At 41.1% G+C, this 18,135-nt stretch overlaps 1 protein-coding gene across 5 annotated transcripts in view; it reads right to left on the reverse strand.

The window, feature by feature from the left end:
* Positions 1–16,389: 16,389 nt before the first annotated feature.
* diaph3 (diaphanous-related formin 3) overlaps positions 16,390–18,135 on the reverse strand; it is a 161,551-nt gene continuing 159,805 nt past the window's right edge. For all 5 annotated transcript variants that reach the window (XM_087839718.1, XM_087839711.1, XM_087839696.1 and 2 more), the window contains one exon: positions 16,390–17,831. In XM_087839718.1, coding sequence (XP_087695844.1) covers positions 17,458–17,831 — 374 coding nt within the window. In that variant the 3' untranslated portion in view covers positions 16,390–17,457. The remainder of the gene's footprint in view (positions 17,832–18,135) is intronic.

The following is an 18,135-nucleotide window of genomic DNA, read 5'->3' on the forward strand; positions in this document are numbered from 1 at the left end:
AAATTTTTATGTGGACGATGGTCTTATCAGTTTCCACTCAGAAGAAGAGGCAATTCGTTTGGTGAAGGAAGCAAAGGAACTTTGCAGCACAGGAGGCTTGCGACTTCACAAGTTCATTTCAAACAGTAAGCAAGTACTTAATTCGCTGCCGGAAATAGATTGTGCAGAAACAGTAAGAAAAGACTTGTCACTGGGCGAGCAACAAATTGAAAGAGCCCTATGTGTCAAATGGTGCATCGACTCAGATCATTTCCAGTTTCGAGTAGTTGTGAACGAGCAGCCACTTTCCAGAAGAGAAGTGTTGTCCACGGTAGCCTCTATTTACGATCCACTTGGCTTTGTGGCACCTTTTGTTCTACTTGGGAAGCAGATACTACAGCAAATGTGTCATGAGAAAGCAGATTGGGACAAACCACTCACAAGCGATCTGAAGTCACGGTGGGAGTCCTGGTTGTTGGATCTAAAAATTCTACCAGATGTCAAAACTGACAGATGTTACGTGCCAAGAGATTTTCAAACAGTTTAGAAGTACGAGCGTCACCATTTCTCAGGCACAAGTGTTTCAGGGTATGGTGTTTGTATGTACCTGAGAGCTGTCAGTGAAGCAGGACAAGTCCACTGCGCTCTTGTCTTTGCCAAGTCCAGAGTAGCACCCACGAAGGTTACTATGGTGCCAAGATTGCAGCTGTCTGCAGCAGTTGTAGCAGTGCGGATTAGAAGCAACTTGGAGCTAGAAGATGCTCAAGAATTCTTCTGGACAGATTCTCAAGTTGTCTTGGGATATATCAACAAGATGCGAGACATTTCAATGTTTTGGTTGCAAATCGCATTCAGCGTATCAAGGAAAGCACTAAACCGATGCAATGGAAGTTTGTGGTATCAGATCTCAATCCAGCAGACCATGCGTCATGCGGACTGAAGGCCAAAGACCTCATTACCTCCAACTGGTTTAGCGGTCCAAGTTTTCTTGGGCAAGAGAAACTTCCCCACGGAGAAGTCAAGGTGGGAAAACTTGATGCAGAGGATCCAGAAGTACGCAAAGCTGTTGTACTCCATACAACTATGGAAACAGATTCTTTGGCAGAACGTTTTCTGAAATTCTCCACTTGGTCAAGGTTGGTCAAAGCTATAAAGCCACTAACCTTGAAGAAAGGAAAGAAGCCAAGCTTAAAATCATATCCATGTTAAAAAAAGATCAGTCTTCTGCAAGGAAATCAAAGCACTTCAAACGCGAAAGGATCTACCCAAGGACAGGACAAATAGACTCTATCGACTCGATCCCTTCCTGGATGAGAAGGGTGTTCTTAGAGTGAGAGGTAGATTAGAGCGTTCTACATTGCAGCCACACGTCAAGCATCCAGTCATCTTACCAAAGACTTGCCAAATTGCAAAGTTACTGATTGATCACTATCATCAGCAAGTGAAACATCAAGGACGGGGCATGACGATAAATGAGCTGAGATCGAATGGAATATGGATACTAGGATGCAGTCCAGCAGTATCATCCTTTATCTACAACTGTATTAAGTGCAGGAAATTCAGATGTCGAGCAGAAGAGCAAAAGAGCAAAAGATGGCAAACCTACCAAGTGAGAGAATGGAGACAACTCCTCCCTTCACGTATTGTGGGATAGATTGTTTCGGCCCATTCTACATTAATTCAATTCAATTCAATTTTATTTATATAGCGCCAAATCACAACAAATGTCGCCTCAAGGCGCTTCATAGATACAGAGAAAAGTCCAACAATCATATGACCCCCTATGAGCAAGCACTTTGGCGACAGTGGGAAGGAAAAACTCCCTTTTAACAGGAAGAAACCTCCGGCAGAACCAGGCTCAGGGAGGGGCGGCCATCTGCTGCGACCGGTTGGGGTGAGAGAAGGAAGACAGGATAAAAGACATGCTGTGGAAGAGAGACAGAGATTAATAACAGGTATGATTCAATACAGAGAGGTCTATTAACACATAGTGAGTGAGAAAGGTGACTGGAAAGGAAAAACTCAATGCATCATGGGTATCCCCCGGCAGCCTACATCTATTGCAGCATAACTAAGGGAGGATTCAGGGTCACCTGGTCCAGCCCTAACTATATGCTTTAGCAAAAAGGAAAGTTTTAAGCCTAATCTTAAAAGTAGAGATAGTGTCTGTCTCCCGAATCCAAACTGGAAGCTGGTTCCACAGAAGAGGGGCCTGAAAACTGAAGGCTCTCCCTCCCATTCTACTTTTAAATACTCTAGGAACAACAAGTAGGCCTGCAGAGCGGGAGCGAAGTGCTCTAATAGGGTAATATGGTACTACAAGGTCATTAAGATAAAATGGGGCCTGATTATTTAAGACCTTGTATGTGAGGAGCAGGATTTTGAATTCAATTCTGGATTTAACAGGAAGCCAATGAAGGGAAGCCAAAACAGGAGAAATATGCTCTCTCTTTCTAGTCCCTGTCAGTACTCTTGCTGCAGCATTTTGGATTAACTGAAGGCTTTTCAGTGACATCCTGATAATAATGAATTGCAGTAGTCCAGCCTGGAAGTAATAAATGCATGAACTAGTTTTTCAGCGTCACTCTGAGACAGGATATTTCTAATTTTAGAGATGTTGCGCAAATGGAAGTCTTACATATTTGTTTAATATGTGCGTTGAAGGACATATCCTGGTCAAAAATGACTCCAAGGTTCCTCACAGTGTTACTGGAGGCCAAGTTATTGCCATCCAGAGTAAGAATCTGGTTAGATACCATATTTCTAAGCTTTTCAGCGCCGAGTACAATGACCTCAGTTTTATCTGAGTTAAGAAGCAGAAAGTTAGTGGCCATCCAAGTCTTTATGTCTTTAAGACATTTCTGCAGTTTAACTAATTGGTGTGTGTTATCTGGCTTCATGGACAGATAGAGCTGGGTGTCATCTGCATAGCAGTGAAAATGTATGCTATGTCTTCTAATGATGCTGCCTAGGGGAAGCATGTATAATGTAAACAGAATTGGTCCTAGCACTGAACCCTGTGGAACTCCATAATTAACCTCAGTGTGTGAAGAGGACTCTCCATTTACATGCACAAATTGGAGTCTATTAGATAGATATGATACAAACCACTGCAGTGCAGTACCTGTAATACCTACAGCATGTTCTAATCGCTCTAATAGGATATTATGGTCAACAGTATCGAATGCTGCACTAAGGTCAAGAAGGACAAGCACAGAGATGAGTCCACTGTCAGAGGCCATAAGAAGATCATTTGTAACCTTCACTAAAGCTGTTTCTGTGCTGTGATGAACTCTGAAACCTGACTGAAACTCTTCAAATAAACCATTCCTCTGCAGATGATCTGTTAGCTGTTTGACAACTACTCTTTCAAGGATTTTTGATATGAAAGGAAGGTTGGAGATTGGCCTATAATTAGCTAAGACTGCTGGGTCTAGAGATGGCTTTTTGAGTAAAGGTTTAACTGCAGCCACCTTGAAGGCCTGTGGTACATAGCCGATTATTAGAGATAGGTTGATCATATATAAGATCGAAGAATTAATCAATGGCAGGACTTCTTTGAGCAGTTTTGTAGGAATGGGGTCTAAAAGACACGTTGATGGTTTGGAGGAAGTAATTATTGAAGTTAACTCAGAAAGATCGATTGGAGAAAAAGAGTCTAACTTAACATCAATGGTACTAAGAGTAGCTGTAGATAATATTACATCTGTGGGATGATTATTGGTAATTTTTTCTCTAATGATAAAAATTTTATTTGTGAAGAAGTTCATGAAGTCATCACTAGTTAACGTTAAAGGGATGGTTGGCTCAAAAGAGCTCTGACTTTTTGTCAGCCTGGCTACAGTGCTGAAGAGAAACCTGGGGTTGTTCTTATTTTCTTCAATCAGTGATGAATAGTAAGCTGTTCTGGCTTTGCGGAGGGCTTTCTTATAAAGCAACAAACTATTTCTCCAGGCTAAATGATGATCCTCTAAATTTGTGACACGCCATTTCCTCTCCAGATTACGAGTCATCTGCTTTAGGGTACGTGTTTGAGAATTATACCACGGGGTCAGGTACTTCTGATTAGAGACCTTAGTTTTCACCGGAGCTACAGTATCCAGAGTCGTACATAGTGAGGAGGTGAAATTATTAACAAGATAATCGACCTCTGTTGGGGTAGCGTTCAGATAGCTGCTCTGCTCTGTGTTGGTACAGGGCATTGACGATGATAACAGTGGCTGGATTATATTCTTAAACTTAGTTACAGCGCTTTCAGAAAGACATCTACTTTGATAAAGTCCACTCTCCACTGCTGCGTAATCAATTATTGTAAATGTAAATGTTATCAAGAAATGATCAGACAGGAGAGGGTTTTCAGGAAACACTGTTAAATGTTCAGTTTCTATGCCATATGTTAAAACAAGATCTAGAGTGTGATTAAAGTGGTGGGTGGGTTCTTTTACATTTTGAGAGAAACCAATTGAGTCTAACAACAGATTAAATGCCATGTTGAGGCTGTCATTTTTAGCATCTACATGGATGTTAAAATCACCCACAATAATTATTTTATCTGAGCTCAGAACTAAATTAGATATAAAGTCTGAGAAATCAGACAGAAACTCTGTGTAAGGCCCAGGTGGACGATAGATGATAACAAGTAAGACTGGTTTCTGAGTTTCACAGCTGGGGTGGACAATGTTAAGCATCAGGCTTTCAAATGAATTAAAAGTCTGTCTTGGTCTTTCATTAATTAATAGACTGGTGTGAAAAATTGCTGCCACACCGCCCCCTCGACCTGTGCTTCGAGATTTCTGGTAGTTAGAATGACTCGGGGGTGTTGATTCATTTAAACTAACATAATCATCCTGCTGCAACCAGGTTTCTGTAAGGCAGAGTAAATCAATTTGTTGATCAATTATTAAGTCATGTACTAACAGAGACTTGGAGGAGAGAGACCTAATATTTAATAATCCACATTTCACTGTTTTACTCTTTGGTTCAGATGTGGATACTGTATTGTTCTTTCTTTGTAAATGTTTAAGTTGTTTGTTGCTGGTTTTTAGTTTGTTTTTTGTCTTTTTGGAAGCTGACACAGTCTCTATGGAGATGGGTTTTTGGGGGGGTAGCAGGAGGAGAGAAGCTGCAGAGAGGCGTGTAAGACTGCAACTCTGCTTCCTGGTCGCAACTCTGCTTCCTGGTCCCAACTCTTCCATTAAAGAAGGAAGAAAAGAACTGAAGCGTTACGGGCTTCTGTTTACCTGTCTATGCTCATTGGATAGTTCATCTCTAAGAACCTTTCTTTATGAAGTGATGGCAATAGTTAACAGCAGACCTATCACCCCACATTTATTCAATGATCCTACTGGACCTCAGCCACTTACACCTAATCTTCTGTTGACCATGAAGTCCTTAGTAATACTGCCACCACCAGGAGACTTTGTAAAGGAAGATTTGTATCTTCGCAAAAGATGGCGTAGAGTCCAGTACTTGGCCAATGAATTTTGGCACAGATGGAAGAAAGAGTACTTATTGAGCCTACAACAAAGACAAAAGTGGCACAAAACAAACAGAAATGCAAAGGTCAATGACATAGTGATCGTACAAGATGACCAAGCATCAAGAAACGATTGGAAGTTGGCCAAAGTTGTTGCCATACACCCGAGTGAAGATGGATGTATACGCAAAGTACAACTGTTAATGAGTGACTCATTGTTAGATGACCATGGAAAGAGACTGAGTAAACCAGTTCTACTTGACAGACCTATACACAAGACTGTGACACTATTAGAAGCAGATTAGTTTACAATTCATAAGTTCATGGGTGGAAATCACAAGTGATTTGGTGGGAGTGTAGCTGCCGTCATAGGCAACTCTCGCATTTAAGTTCATTTTATTAGATATGTAAGGTTGAAACAATTAGTAGTTGAAATATTAAGAAATAAGAAATAAATAAATAGTAATTCATGTTTTGTTCATTAGATTTATATGTTTAAATGTGTTATTTGTGCTAATTGTGCAATTAGATAGGAACTTTTTCTATAGTTCCGTCTATTGTTGCTAAGAGGGTATTTTTTGGCTGTCACACTCAGCAAGCTAATTAAGAGACGAGCCACGAGGTTTGCACGTCTACAGAAAGATAAATAAAAGAGTGCCTTTTTTGGACCTCCCCACGACGTAAAGATTAAAGTTTTATTCCCTTTGAGTGAGGCCAATGAGGTAAATGTTTTATTTTGTTTATTATTGTTGTATGTAAATACGCTAGTGTTGCGTGATATTCTAGTGCAATTACCGCAGTGTGAGGTGTAATGTGTATTTTATTGATCGTTTTGTTGGAATGTTTCGTCATATATAATGCTTAAGGGCTTTATTAAGAATATTCATTTAAGTTTGTATTTCTTTTTAGTTCTGATGGCATTGTATCGGCTGTGGTTGGACATCATTACATGTTAAGGCATGTCAAAGAATCCTTTTGTCCGAAATAAATGTCAGTTAAAACGCAAAGAACAAGTTGAGCTTTATTAAGACTCAAGGGGAGTAACACTCTGTATTCCTCGTCCACACAAAAAGCCAAAAAAGGAGTTTTAAAAAATCTCAGTTTTCGGTGAGTCCAAATGCCGTTTACGTGTGGACGAAACAGCTGCGTTTTCAAAATCACCCGTTTATGTGCGGACGCAGCGTAAAAGAGTTAGTAGTTTATTTTCTTACTACCTGCAGATTACTTGTATTTGCTTAATTGTTTACTAAATGTTTGAGGTGTGAAATAAACCGCAATGGAGCAAAATATGGGTGTGTGTGGTTGGAGGATGTGTTTGTGTGTGCGTGCGTGTGTGCGCGTGCGCGAGGGGGGGGGGGATATTTTTCTTGTAAAACAAAGGGTGGCCCAGCAAAAAAAGCTTGGGAACCACTGTTTTACTCAAACCATGAAGCACTATGTAGCTCTGTGTTTTGAAAAGTGCTATACAAATAAAGTTATTATTATCATGATTATTATTATTATTATAAGCACACTGTGGCTGAACACTTGCTCTGCAGACCTCGAAAAAAGGGCCAAAACATGTTGGCTAGCTGCATCTGCTAATTATATGTCAAAAAGGTGAAAGAACATCACAGTTTCTCGAGGGTAGCGACAGTTCACAGCATGCTCAATCCGAGCAAAGATGACATTTCAACCAAAACACATTTGGCAAAGCAAACTAATAGCACTTTAACATATTTTCTCGTAGGCTGTGATGGATGGCTACCTCCTTTGTAACCTATTTTTGAAAAGGAGGTTAGGCAGCACGGCGTCACCAGCAGATTGCAACACAATTCTGCCCACTAACCTGAAAATAGAAAGCAATTCTTACGTTTGGATATTCCACCTTAGATGTGCAAAGCCAGTCATAAATACAGCAGAGTTCTCGGCATTTAACTCTTAAAGAAAAGAAACGTGACAAATCCGTTGATCCACTTTGTACAGCCCCCACTCCCCCCCAAATGAAAAGAAATCCTCAGACACATTTTTAACTTCATCTCCTATCAAAGAGGCCCAGATTGCAATCTGCTACACAATATGTTTTGCTCCATTTTATTACCCACATAGATAAACCTCATGGATGGAACACAGGCCTATGAGTAATGAAGGCCCCCTCCACATAACAAGATCCTACCCTCCGTATGCTCTCCGTCTTCTCTCTGTCTGCAGCGGCCATGAGTTTAGCTGGTCATTTTCCTGCTTTTCTTTCAAGGGAACAGACCTGCACAGATGTTGTAACAACACATAATCAGGTTTTAGCACTTGAAAGCAAGAGTAAGTAATTAGAAACACATTTCCTAACTGATAAACACACAGAGTGTGCGTATCACTGGGTACATTGAGTAATATAGCAGTGCAGCAAACAGACATGTTAAATGGACATAGTAACTGGGCGCAAAAAGCAGGAACTGTCTTTTGTTGGCATCTAGTATTATTGTTCCTGCGCATACTTTTTTTCAGATCAAGTTCTGGCACATTTTTAAGCTCGCTTGCATGCACAGCATGTTTAATATCCACAGATTTCTAATCGTGCTAATTTCAGGGGACTGCAAGTCATTGAGGTCTGCTTTGTTTTCTTGTTCTGCTGTAAAAGCCAGTCTGTTTTCAGGTTCAGCTACTCGACTTAGTCCGTGACATTTGCATCCTCAATTTGTTATTTAGTCCAGTTTCCTCTTCCACTAGCTGCTGCACAGCTCGAGAGCAGAACGTTTCCACCCCCATGATTAAAAGTCAAGGTGTCCTTTCAGCAAATGCTGCGTTTTTTTCTTTCCAAACATACCTTTGCTGATTGTGGACAAATGGCTCAATTTCAGCTTCATCTGTCCACGGCCCAGCTTTCCAAAACGACTCTGCTTTCCCAGATGTTGCCCTGCACACTTTAGTTTTTGACTTTTGTCTTGATGCCACAGGCAAGGTTTCCTTCTGATGACTGTCCCAATGTACACTATACATCAATTCTGCAAAGCTGAATGTTGCAGGAAGCCCCTCCCATGCCAGTTCAACCTTCCTGCAGCTCCCATATGCAGTCATATGGGAGGTTTACTTTGCCTCTCAGCCCACCAGACATGCTGTTTTATCTCAAAGTTTTCTTTCAGATCTTCTTTCGTCTTCCACAGTTTTCCTTTCCACAATTTCATAATTGCATTTTGAACAGAGGAGATTCAAAGCTGGAAACACTTTGATATCCTCATACATTATAGCTTCATCCCCAAAAACAGAACACTCTTTAAAATGGTCACAAAAACAGAATGTAAATCTCCATAACCTCATATAACCTTACACCTCACGTGTACCTAGAGTTGACTGAAAGAAAATATATTAATTGTTGAAAATGCAACACTCTTGTCTTCTTTGGAAACCACACTCTTTGAGAAGAGCCTTAACATCTGAAGATTTGAAAGCAAAATGACTTCTTTCAGTACATAGCCTGCTGTTGGTATTGTCTTGCAAGAATACGTAAAACCTTCCATTTTGCATCAGCTTTGATGCAAAACATCTTTTCCAGCAACCAGGCCACTTCCAAAGAAACACTTGGTTGGCTTAGCCTGGAAGAAGATCAGATTTAGACTGGCCTAACCTCTGGACAAGTTACCTTCTCCACTCAGTCCATCTTAAATGAGCTCAGGTTTAAAGAAGGAAGCAGTGTTTATGGATCTTTATTTTGTGGTTTTCAACAAGTATTTTGAGATTCAGTGTTAATTTCCTTCTTCTTTCATGCACAGATTGCCTCTCTTTTTGAATTCTCTTAATCCTGATGATCTTATTATGATCTGCAGGTAGATCATGAAAAGTGGTGATAGGGAATGTTGTTGATGTATTCACCTGCAGAGCAGAAGTCTGCAGATCAACTAAAAAAATATTGACTGGTGGTGCATTATACACACCAGCCCTGATTTGTAGGCAATTATTAACTTCAAGACTTGATGTTGGATCCAGTTGATAAGAGCCAGGGACTACTGAGTCTTGCCAAAGGCTTGAGGAGTCTAATCACTTCTTATTTAGGCTGACCTACCTTACAATTTAATTAAGGCCTGATAAATTAATTAACTTCTGAGTATTTCAGATTTGTGTTTGTGCATTAATATATCAATTGAAGCTGAATTTATTAAGAATAAAACAAAAATTACACATCGGTTATATCTATTTTAAGAAGCAGAATCACTTGTAAATCAGATTCATGTTTGTAGCAAATTAATTATCTATACTAAGATCATGGCACATCATCTGGAAATATAGAGGAGAACACCCACACACATTCCCGAGATCAAAATAAAAAGCGAGACCCTTAACAAAAAGTATGTAGCACCAAGATAGATGCAGTTCTCAGTGGAATTGGAAAGAAAAAGGGGTAAAAATACAAATGAATTCTCTACTGAAGCATGCATTTTACAGTAACCTGACACTGAGGTAGCAGGCTATTGCTCTTACATTCTTGCAGAGAACTACCAAAAAGACCTTGGTTTGATTTTAAACCACTCAGTGAAAAGCATTCTACAGCCAGCTAAAGCTAAATCAAGGCCACTGGTGGAGCTTGGCAAGCACCTGCTTTGCTTTCCCAAATGGCTGATTGCATCACTGGGGAGATGTTTGTCTCTGGCTCTTCTCCAGATGGGGACAGTTGTGCTGCTCACGGTTCTGAAGGTATTCACCAGCTGGCAGACTACAGCAAACAGACCTTGTCAGATGGTGGGTTAACTGGTCAGCAGATCTCTCTTTCCCTTCACTTCTCAGTTTTGTCTCTGCTCAGTTTATTGTGGGACTTTTGATTTAATTTGTGGTGTATTTATGTAGAACGAGGGGTGATTCTAGGATCAGAGCTTTGGGGGTGCTGAGCACCCAGAGAGCTGCCCAGCCAGGCAAGATAAACTTTACTCGTCACGATGAGACTTCTTCCCTGTCTCTGTGAGTCCCTGCATCCTTAAACGTCTCCAGTTGTCCCGAGTTCCCTCTGACTGTCTCCTTGGTGCATTTAAACCCCTGTTCCTCCCTGTCCTTGTCGTCTGTTGTCTTCATCTCCGTTATCAGTCATCATAATTTTACCATCTCTGTGCAAGTCTGCAAATTTCTTTATTAAATCATTAGATTCTTGAATTCATCAAGTCTCTCTCTGCCTGGGTCCTCGTCACAAAACATGACATCATTGTTTTGTACATTTTAATACAATCCCCACATTTGTGAAAGAAAAGCCCCTTTTTTAAAAGTCTGTAACAATCCATCCATTCGCTTCCGCTTATCCTTTTCAGGGTTGCGGGGGGCGCTGGAGCCTATCCCAGCTGTCATAGGGCGAGAGGCGGGGTACACCCTGGACAGGTCGCCAGTCTGTCGCAGGGCCAACACACAGGGACAGACAACCATTCGCACTCACATTCATACCTAGTGACAATTTGGATTATCCAATTAACCTATCCCCACAAGGGCAGCACGGTGGCACGGTGGTTAGCACTGTTGCTGCACAGCAAGAAGGTCCTGAGTTCAATTCCACCATCAGGCCGGGGTCTTTCTGTGTGGAGTTTGCATGTTCTCCCCGTGTTTGTGTGGGTTCCCTCCGGGTACTCCGGCTTCCTCCCACCGTCCAAGTCTGTAACAAAACCATCAAATTTGATAAAGATTATTTAAATGCTGCAAAAGAAGAATGGATTGGAATAAAAAAAAATACATATGGTAACCTTAATTACTGGGGGGAAATGATGAATGATGATCATAGTGAGTAAGAAGTAAACTGAGTGCATTTTCTGGACAGAGATTCACTTTTAATATGTATGTATAATACAATAGATACATAAAAATACACTCCAAAAATAGAGTCCTTGAAATGTACAAAATATTGATAAAAAAATTTATAAAAAAATGGAGGCAACTTTGCCTATGGTACAATGTATGAAAAGATCTTTACTGCAAATACTATTATGGCTCTGCAGATTTTTTTCTTTTATTTTAACCTATGTCGCCTCACCTTGAGATTGGCAAATCACTTTTGGTGGTCAACTCTCTCAAGCACTTTAACAGTTTCTGTTGTGCCTGTCACTATTCCCTGTCTGTTTCCTTACCTGGTTCTTCCTGACCTTGTACTTTCTCCACACGTTCCCCTCTTCGGACTGACAATCATACACAAATAGATTGTATTCAATTGGATGAAATAATTACATTAATATGAAAAAAAAAATACTATTAAGATCACTAATAAAAAGTCCTCTCAGTGTACTTTCAAACAAAAGGCAAATAACCAAACCACATGTACATCTAATAAAAGATATAAATATTGAAACACTGATCCAATATTATCCTTTATTGATGGATCATTTGTTCTTACACTTTTACCTGCATTGCTCCTGGGTTTAATATCGGCACATGCGCATATGACAAAATAACCAGTTTCTCTCATTCCATTTCAAACAGGACAGTGGTAACAACAGTAGGCTACGGACAATTTTAAGTTTTAGATTTTAAATAGGCTGTATAAATGTCAATGGGAGCAACAGGACGGTCAATTGTCGCTGATTTTACTACACGAGAACGAATTGCAGGGTAGCAAACATGGTCGGAAAACACGTTTTCAACAATACAGGTTACCTGGGTGTAATGTTTTTCAGCTAAAAAGAAACATGGCCTGACTCCTACCTAACTATATAAAGAGTAACTGAAGGTTAAATGCAGCTAACATGTCCTGTTTTAAGCCAGACACTTACACCTCCGCTCCGTCTCAGCCACCGTCGCTCTGGCTGGTGATGCGCGAATCATGAACGAATCTTTCAATACTCGAGAATCACTTTACTGACTCGCTGCATCGCTCTGCTAACATGCTAACAGCACATTTGAGCAACTCACCCCTTCCCTTCCCGTGCTGAATCATAGGAAACTAATCACTCAGGATTCACTCACCCACTCCCTCCTGTGCTGAATCATAGCGCAAACGAATAACTCAGGACTGGCTGTCGCTGCAGAATTTCAGTCAGGTTGATGTCTGAACTTTGACTGAGCCATTTCAACACACTTCATTTTTCAGCCATTCTGCTGTGCCTGAGATCGTTGTCCTCATGCATCTCCCAATGTCAGACAAGTAAATGGCCTTGCATTGACTCCAGAATACTTTGATGAGCAGAGATCAGGGTGGAAATGGTGGATCTACAGGTGACTGTTCCAGAAATCTTGTGGTTTGTTCAGATAAAACTTTGAGAAACCTAACCCCAAAAAGATGATTTTGTTCATCTGGCTGTAGCGTTTTCAGTGGGAGAAGCATTTCATCACTCATCTAATTGACTTCTTCAGTCTCAGCTGACTGCAGGCTTCCCCAATGCTGTGTCCAGATGAACAGAATAAACTTTTTGGGATTTCCTTACCTGAATGATCTAGCATGCATCACAACATTTGTGAACCTGAGCTGTGCTGCATTTTTTTTTCTAAAGAAAAAGAGGCTTTCTCCTGGCAACCCTTCCAAACAAACCACACGTTCAGCCTTTTCTAATCGTACTGTTATGTACTTTAGCAAGCAAACGGGGGACTGCAGAGTCTGAGATGTAGCGCTCACTTTTTCCCCCTCCCACTGAACATTGTAGTCTGACCTTGGTTTGAATGTGCTGGAACGTCCACTCTTGGAAAGACTGGCAACTGTCTTCAACGTTTTGTCTGTGAAGGTTCTCAGTCATCCAGGTCATCGTAGTCAAAGGAGCTTGCAAAGAAAAGCGTCTGGACTTCTTTAAGTTACTTGAAGACGTTTCACCTCTCATCCGAGAGGCTTCTTCAGTTCTAAGGTCAAATGGTGGAGAGTCCCAGATATAACCCTAGTGGGAGTGTCCCCCCACAGAGGGACAAAAGGACCCCCTGATGATCCTCTAATCGCCTGAGCCAAGGTGTGGAACTGGGTGTGGGTCCCAATCAGCCAGAGTTTCGGGTGGGTTCATTGTGAAACCTGGCCCCACCTTATCATGCGAATTCCTGAGGTCAGATGGCCCAGGGTGTGAGTGGGCGTTAAGGCGTCTGGGAAGGGATCTCAAAACTGGATTATAGATGGCAGAGAGTTGGTGTCGTAAACCACCGCCTCTGTTCAAAGATGGTCGCTCACAGTGGACATAGATGGCTTCTTTCACTCCTCTTTCAAACCATCTGTCCTCTCTGTCCAAAATGTGAACATTGGCATCCTCGAAAGAGTGTCCTTTATCCTTAAGATGCAGATGGACAGCTGAATCTTGTCCTGTGGAGGTCGCTCTTCTGTGTTGTGCCATGCGCTTGTGAAGTGGCTGTTTGGTCTCTCCAGTGTAGAGGTCTGGGCATTCCTCGCTGCACTGTACGGCATACACCACATTGTTAAGTCTGTGTTTTGGCGTTTTGTCTTTCGGGTGAACCAGTTTTTGTCTGAGTGTGTTGCTGGGTCTGAAGTACACCGGGATGTCATGCTTGGAGAAAACCCTCCTGAGTTTCTCTGATACACCGGCTACATAGGGGATGACAATGTTGTTGCGCCTGTCCTTCTTATCCTCCCTCGCTGGTGTCTGATCTTCTTTTCTGTGCCTCTTTGCTGACTTTAAAAACGCCCATTTAGGATAGCCGCACGTTTTGAGTGCTTCCTTTACATGTGTGTGTTCCTTCTTTTTCCCTTCAGGCTTAGAGGGAACATGTTCTGCCCGGTGGTGTAGGGTCCTAATTACTCCAAGTTTGTGTTCCAGAGGGTGATGGGAGTCAAACAGGAGGTACTGGTCCGTGTGTGTGGGCTTCCGGTAAACTTCGATGTTGAGGTTGCCATTCTCCTCAATGTGCACAGCGCAGTCCAGGAAAGGCAAACAGTCATCCTTCGTGTCTTCCCTGGTGAACTTGATGTTTTTATCCACCGCGTTGATGTGCGCAGTGAAGGATTCCACTTCTTGTGTCTTGATTTTGACCCAGGTGTCGTCTACATATTTTACACATATTTTAAAGTCAGCAAAGAGGCACAGAAAAGAAGATCAGACACCAGCGAGGGAGGATAAGAAGGACAGGCGCAACAACATTGTCATCCCCTATGTAGCCGGTGTATCAGAGAAACTCAGGAGGGTTTTCTCCAAGCATGACATCCCGGTGTACTTCAGACCCAGCAACACACTCAGACAAAAACTGGTTCACCCGAAAGACAAAACGCCAAAACACAGACTTAACAATGTGGTGTATGCCGTACAGTGCAGCGAGGAATGCCCAGACCTCTACATTGGAGAGACCAAACAGCCACTTCACAAGCGCATGGCACAACACAGAAGAGCGACCTCCACAGGACAAGATTCAGCTGTCCATCTGCATCTTAAGGATAAAGGACACTCTTTCGAGGATGCCAATGTTCACATTTTGGACAGAGAGGACAGATGGTTTGAAAGAGGAGTGAAAGAAGCCATCTATGTCCACTGTGAGCGACCATCTTTGAACAGAGGCGGTGGTTTACGACACCAACTCTCTGCCATCTATAATCCAGTTTTGAGATCCCTTCCCAGACGCCTTAACGCCCACTCACACCCTGGGCCATCTGACCTCAGGAATTCGCATGATAAGGTGGGGCCAGGTTTCACAATGAACCCACCCGAAACTCTGGCTGATTGGGACCCACACCCAGTTCCACACCTTGGCTCAGGCGATTAGAGGATCATCAGGGGGTCCTTTTGTCCCTCTGTGGGGGGACACTCCCACTAGGGTTATATCTGGGACTCTCCACCATTTGACCTTAGAACTGAAGAAGCCTCTCGGATGAGAGGTGAAACGTCTTCAAGTAACTTAAAGAAGTCCAGACGCTTTTCTTTGCAAGCTCCTTTGTCTTCAACGTTTTCCACTTGTAAATAAATTGTTCTCGTTATAGAATGACTTTCGTTGGCAGTGTCCTTAAAACCCTTGCTAAACTGAAGAGCAGCAACAATTGTTTCTCTAAAAAAACCTCTGATGGCTTTACTGTTTCACATTGTGTTAACACACCTGAATGCTCCAGACGAGCAAACTGCTAAATTTCTGCTTTTATAGAGGTGCTCACACAATCAGTTACTGTATCCCAGTGGATTTGATTTTTAGCACCTGGGTGCTACTTATCCTGTTGATATGGAAGCAGAAAGGATGTGGTTAGTTCTTTTTACAAACTGCTTCTGAATGTTGTTTTTGTTAAATAAATCCGTTACATGTTGTTTTTCATCTAAAAACGTATTTATCTAATTTAAGACTTGTTAAAGACCATTTTTTTTAAAATGTCGTGGTACCTTAAGAATAAAAGATTTTTTTTTTTTCATATAACTATCCATTCGTCCATTCACTTCTACAAGGACACTGCTTACTGTAGCCTCATCACTTTGTACTCTGTCTGACCAAGGCAATACATTTTAGAAAAAAATCTAACATTAATGGAAATCTGATAAAGAAGAATACATTTGTAGGCCAGTAACACCACTGTACATCTAAAAGAGCCACGTGACGCTTTGAATATTCCCTCCCAGGTGGACACTGGCCTGTATAAGGTAGGACTGTGGTGGCTGTACGCTTTGTGCAAACTACATTCACATGTGTCCAGACTACAAGGACATTGGCAGGATAGCAAAGTAGACTTACAGAGAAATTGTACAGGTAGGTACAAGAAAAACACAAGAACAAACAGAAAATGATTGGATGAATGATTACTTTGGCTACGTATGATCTGAGCCTTTGAAGCTATAATGGTCTCACTAAGGCTTTGGTTAGGCTATGTGCGCCTTCTAATAAAGACAGTTAAAACTGGGAAGTTTATAGAGCATTTTGTCCTGCTATATTAATTTAGGATGGACAAACAACTTTCTGCATTTATGTTGATTACAACCAAAAATGTAAAAAAAAAAAAAAATTAAAAAAAAAAAAAAATACAACAATAACAGCCACATAGGCAATGACAGCATGCCAAAAATAATAATATAATTATAAAACAAAATAAATAAAAAAACACATTTATTTACTTTTTTTTATTGCAAATATGTCTACAAAAACTAGGAATACAGATAGAGATATAACAAGTATGGTTAAGTAAGTTCAGTTGCAATGCAGAAGAAGAAAAAAAACCACATTCTGGTGCTTTGTACCATATTTTGGATCAAAGTTTGTTCCCTTTTCTGAAGACTTACATTCACTAGAAAATACACAGAGACCAAAAAACAGTCCAGTACCACCAAACTCTAACAAAATCTAATATTAGAACCTGTGGAAGCGCAATCGTGGCATAACTCGTAAGTATTAATACATTTATAAACACAGAGACAGACCATTAACACATAGGGAGTGGAAACAAAAAGAACTTATAAAGAACAGAAAGAAAGAAAGGAAAACATAAAAAAAATAAAAACCAAAAGTTATACAAATTAATGTAAGTTTGAAACTTTGAATTGTACTTGACTAATGTGATACATAAATACAGATAGGACAAGACATATGATAAAGATGTAAAAATGCAAATGCGATTAAAGTTTGTTTTTAAACATTTTTTATGGTTTACAAAAAAAGTGCTTAGCAACATTGCATCTGCAGCTTTCAGAGGAAAATGTTATATTCTGATTCTTTGGAATTCATAAATGTTAATGGCGGCACACAGAGGAGGATCAGATAAAGACGGCAGAATCTATTTGGGTGCATTTTCATTTTTGAACTATAATGTAATCAACTAATACGCTTCAGTATTCCTAATGAATCACAATCAGAGTTTTTCAAGAAATAACCTCTGAGGACATTGGGCAGGCCAAAGTGCGATCAGCTTTCTGTGCTCCATCTGCCAGAAAATGATTTTTTTTTGTACCACTGCGCCTTACAAACATGGTCCATGAATTCATTACCGTTTCTACACAAATGCATTGCCATTATTTAGTTGCCCAGCTATTTATTTATATTTCCTCTTGTTAACAAAGCTTTTGATTATGACCTTTAAGGTTTAAATGTGTAGGCAGAAACATACTATATGCTGCATATAAAAAATGCATATATATATATATATATTTTTTTTTCCTTTCAAATATAAGAAATGACCCTCACAAGGCTCTTAGTTTCGCAAGGAGTGCCTCTACATCTGACTCTCCATTGGTGCCACAGCTGCTCACTGTGGGACTAAAGGAGGATGACTGGAAGGCTGGAGTTCCCGCGCTTCCTGTGCCAACCTCCATCTCTTTTTCGGTCGCTTTAACTCTCTCCAACACCCTCTCTCTGTCCGGCCCATAGCCGTGACCCGCCACGTTCCTGTAACCGCGGCCCGACTCTGAACCCACAGCAGCTTTGGCTCTGGCTGCAGATGGATGGCTCTCAGACTCGTTATGGGCCTCCCGGGCAGAGGGAGCTTTCACCGCCGCTGAACTCGCATTTATATTCTGCCGAGAGCGAGACCTTTGTAAAGGTGCCTTGTTGTTTTCTGCGAGTGAAAAACAGAGACAAAGCAGTGAGCACAACTATGAGAATGAGGGAGAAGAGGGTGATGCGTGACTGACACGTTAAATGAATGGGAGCAAGGAGGTTAATCAGATTACAGATTAAATTACAAGCAAGCCACAGAGAAGTGGCAAAAGCAGGCGAGCGATGAGAAAATAGAAAGCCAGGCGATGCAGCGAAACACAAAATGATGAAATAAAAGAAGTTAGGAAGTAATAAAAACAGTTTAGTAAACAATTACGCATGCAAAACAAATTACATACATACACTAGAGGTTGCACTGCTAG

The sequence above is a fragment of the Neolamprologus brichardi genome, chromosome 1 (assembly GCF_056152115.1).
Source record: "Neolamprologus brichardi isolate AB-2024 chromosome 1, ASM5615211v1, whole genome shotgun sequence".
Classification (NCBI taxonomy): domain Eukaryota; kingdom Metazoa; phylum Chordata; class Actinopteri; order Cichliformes; family Cichlidae; genus Neolamprologus; species Neolamprologus brichardi.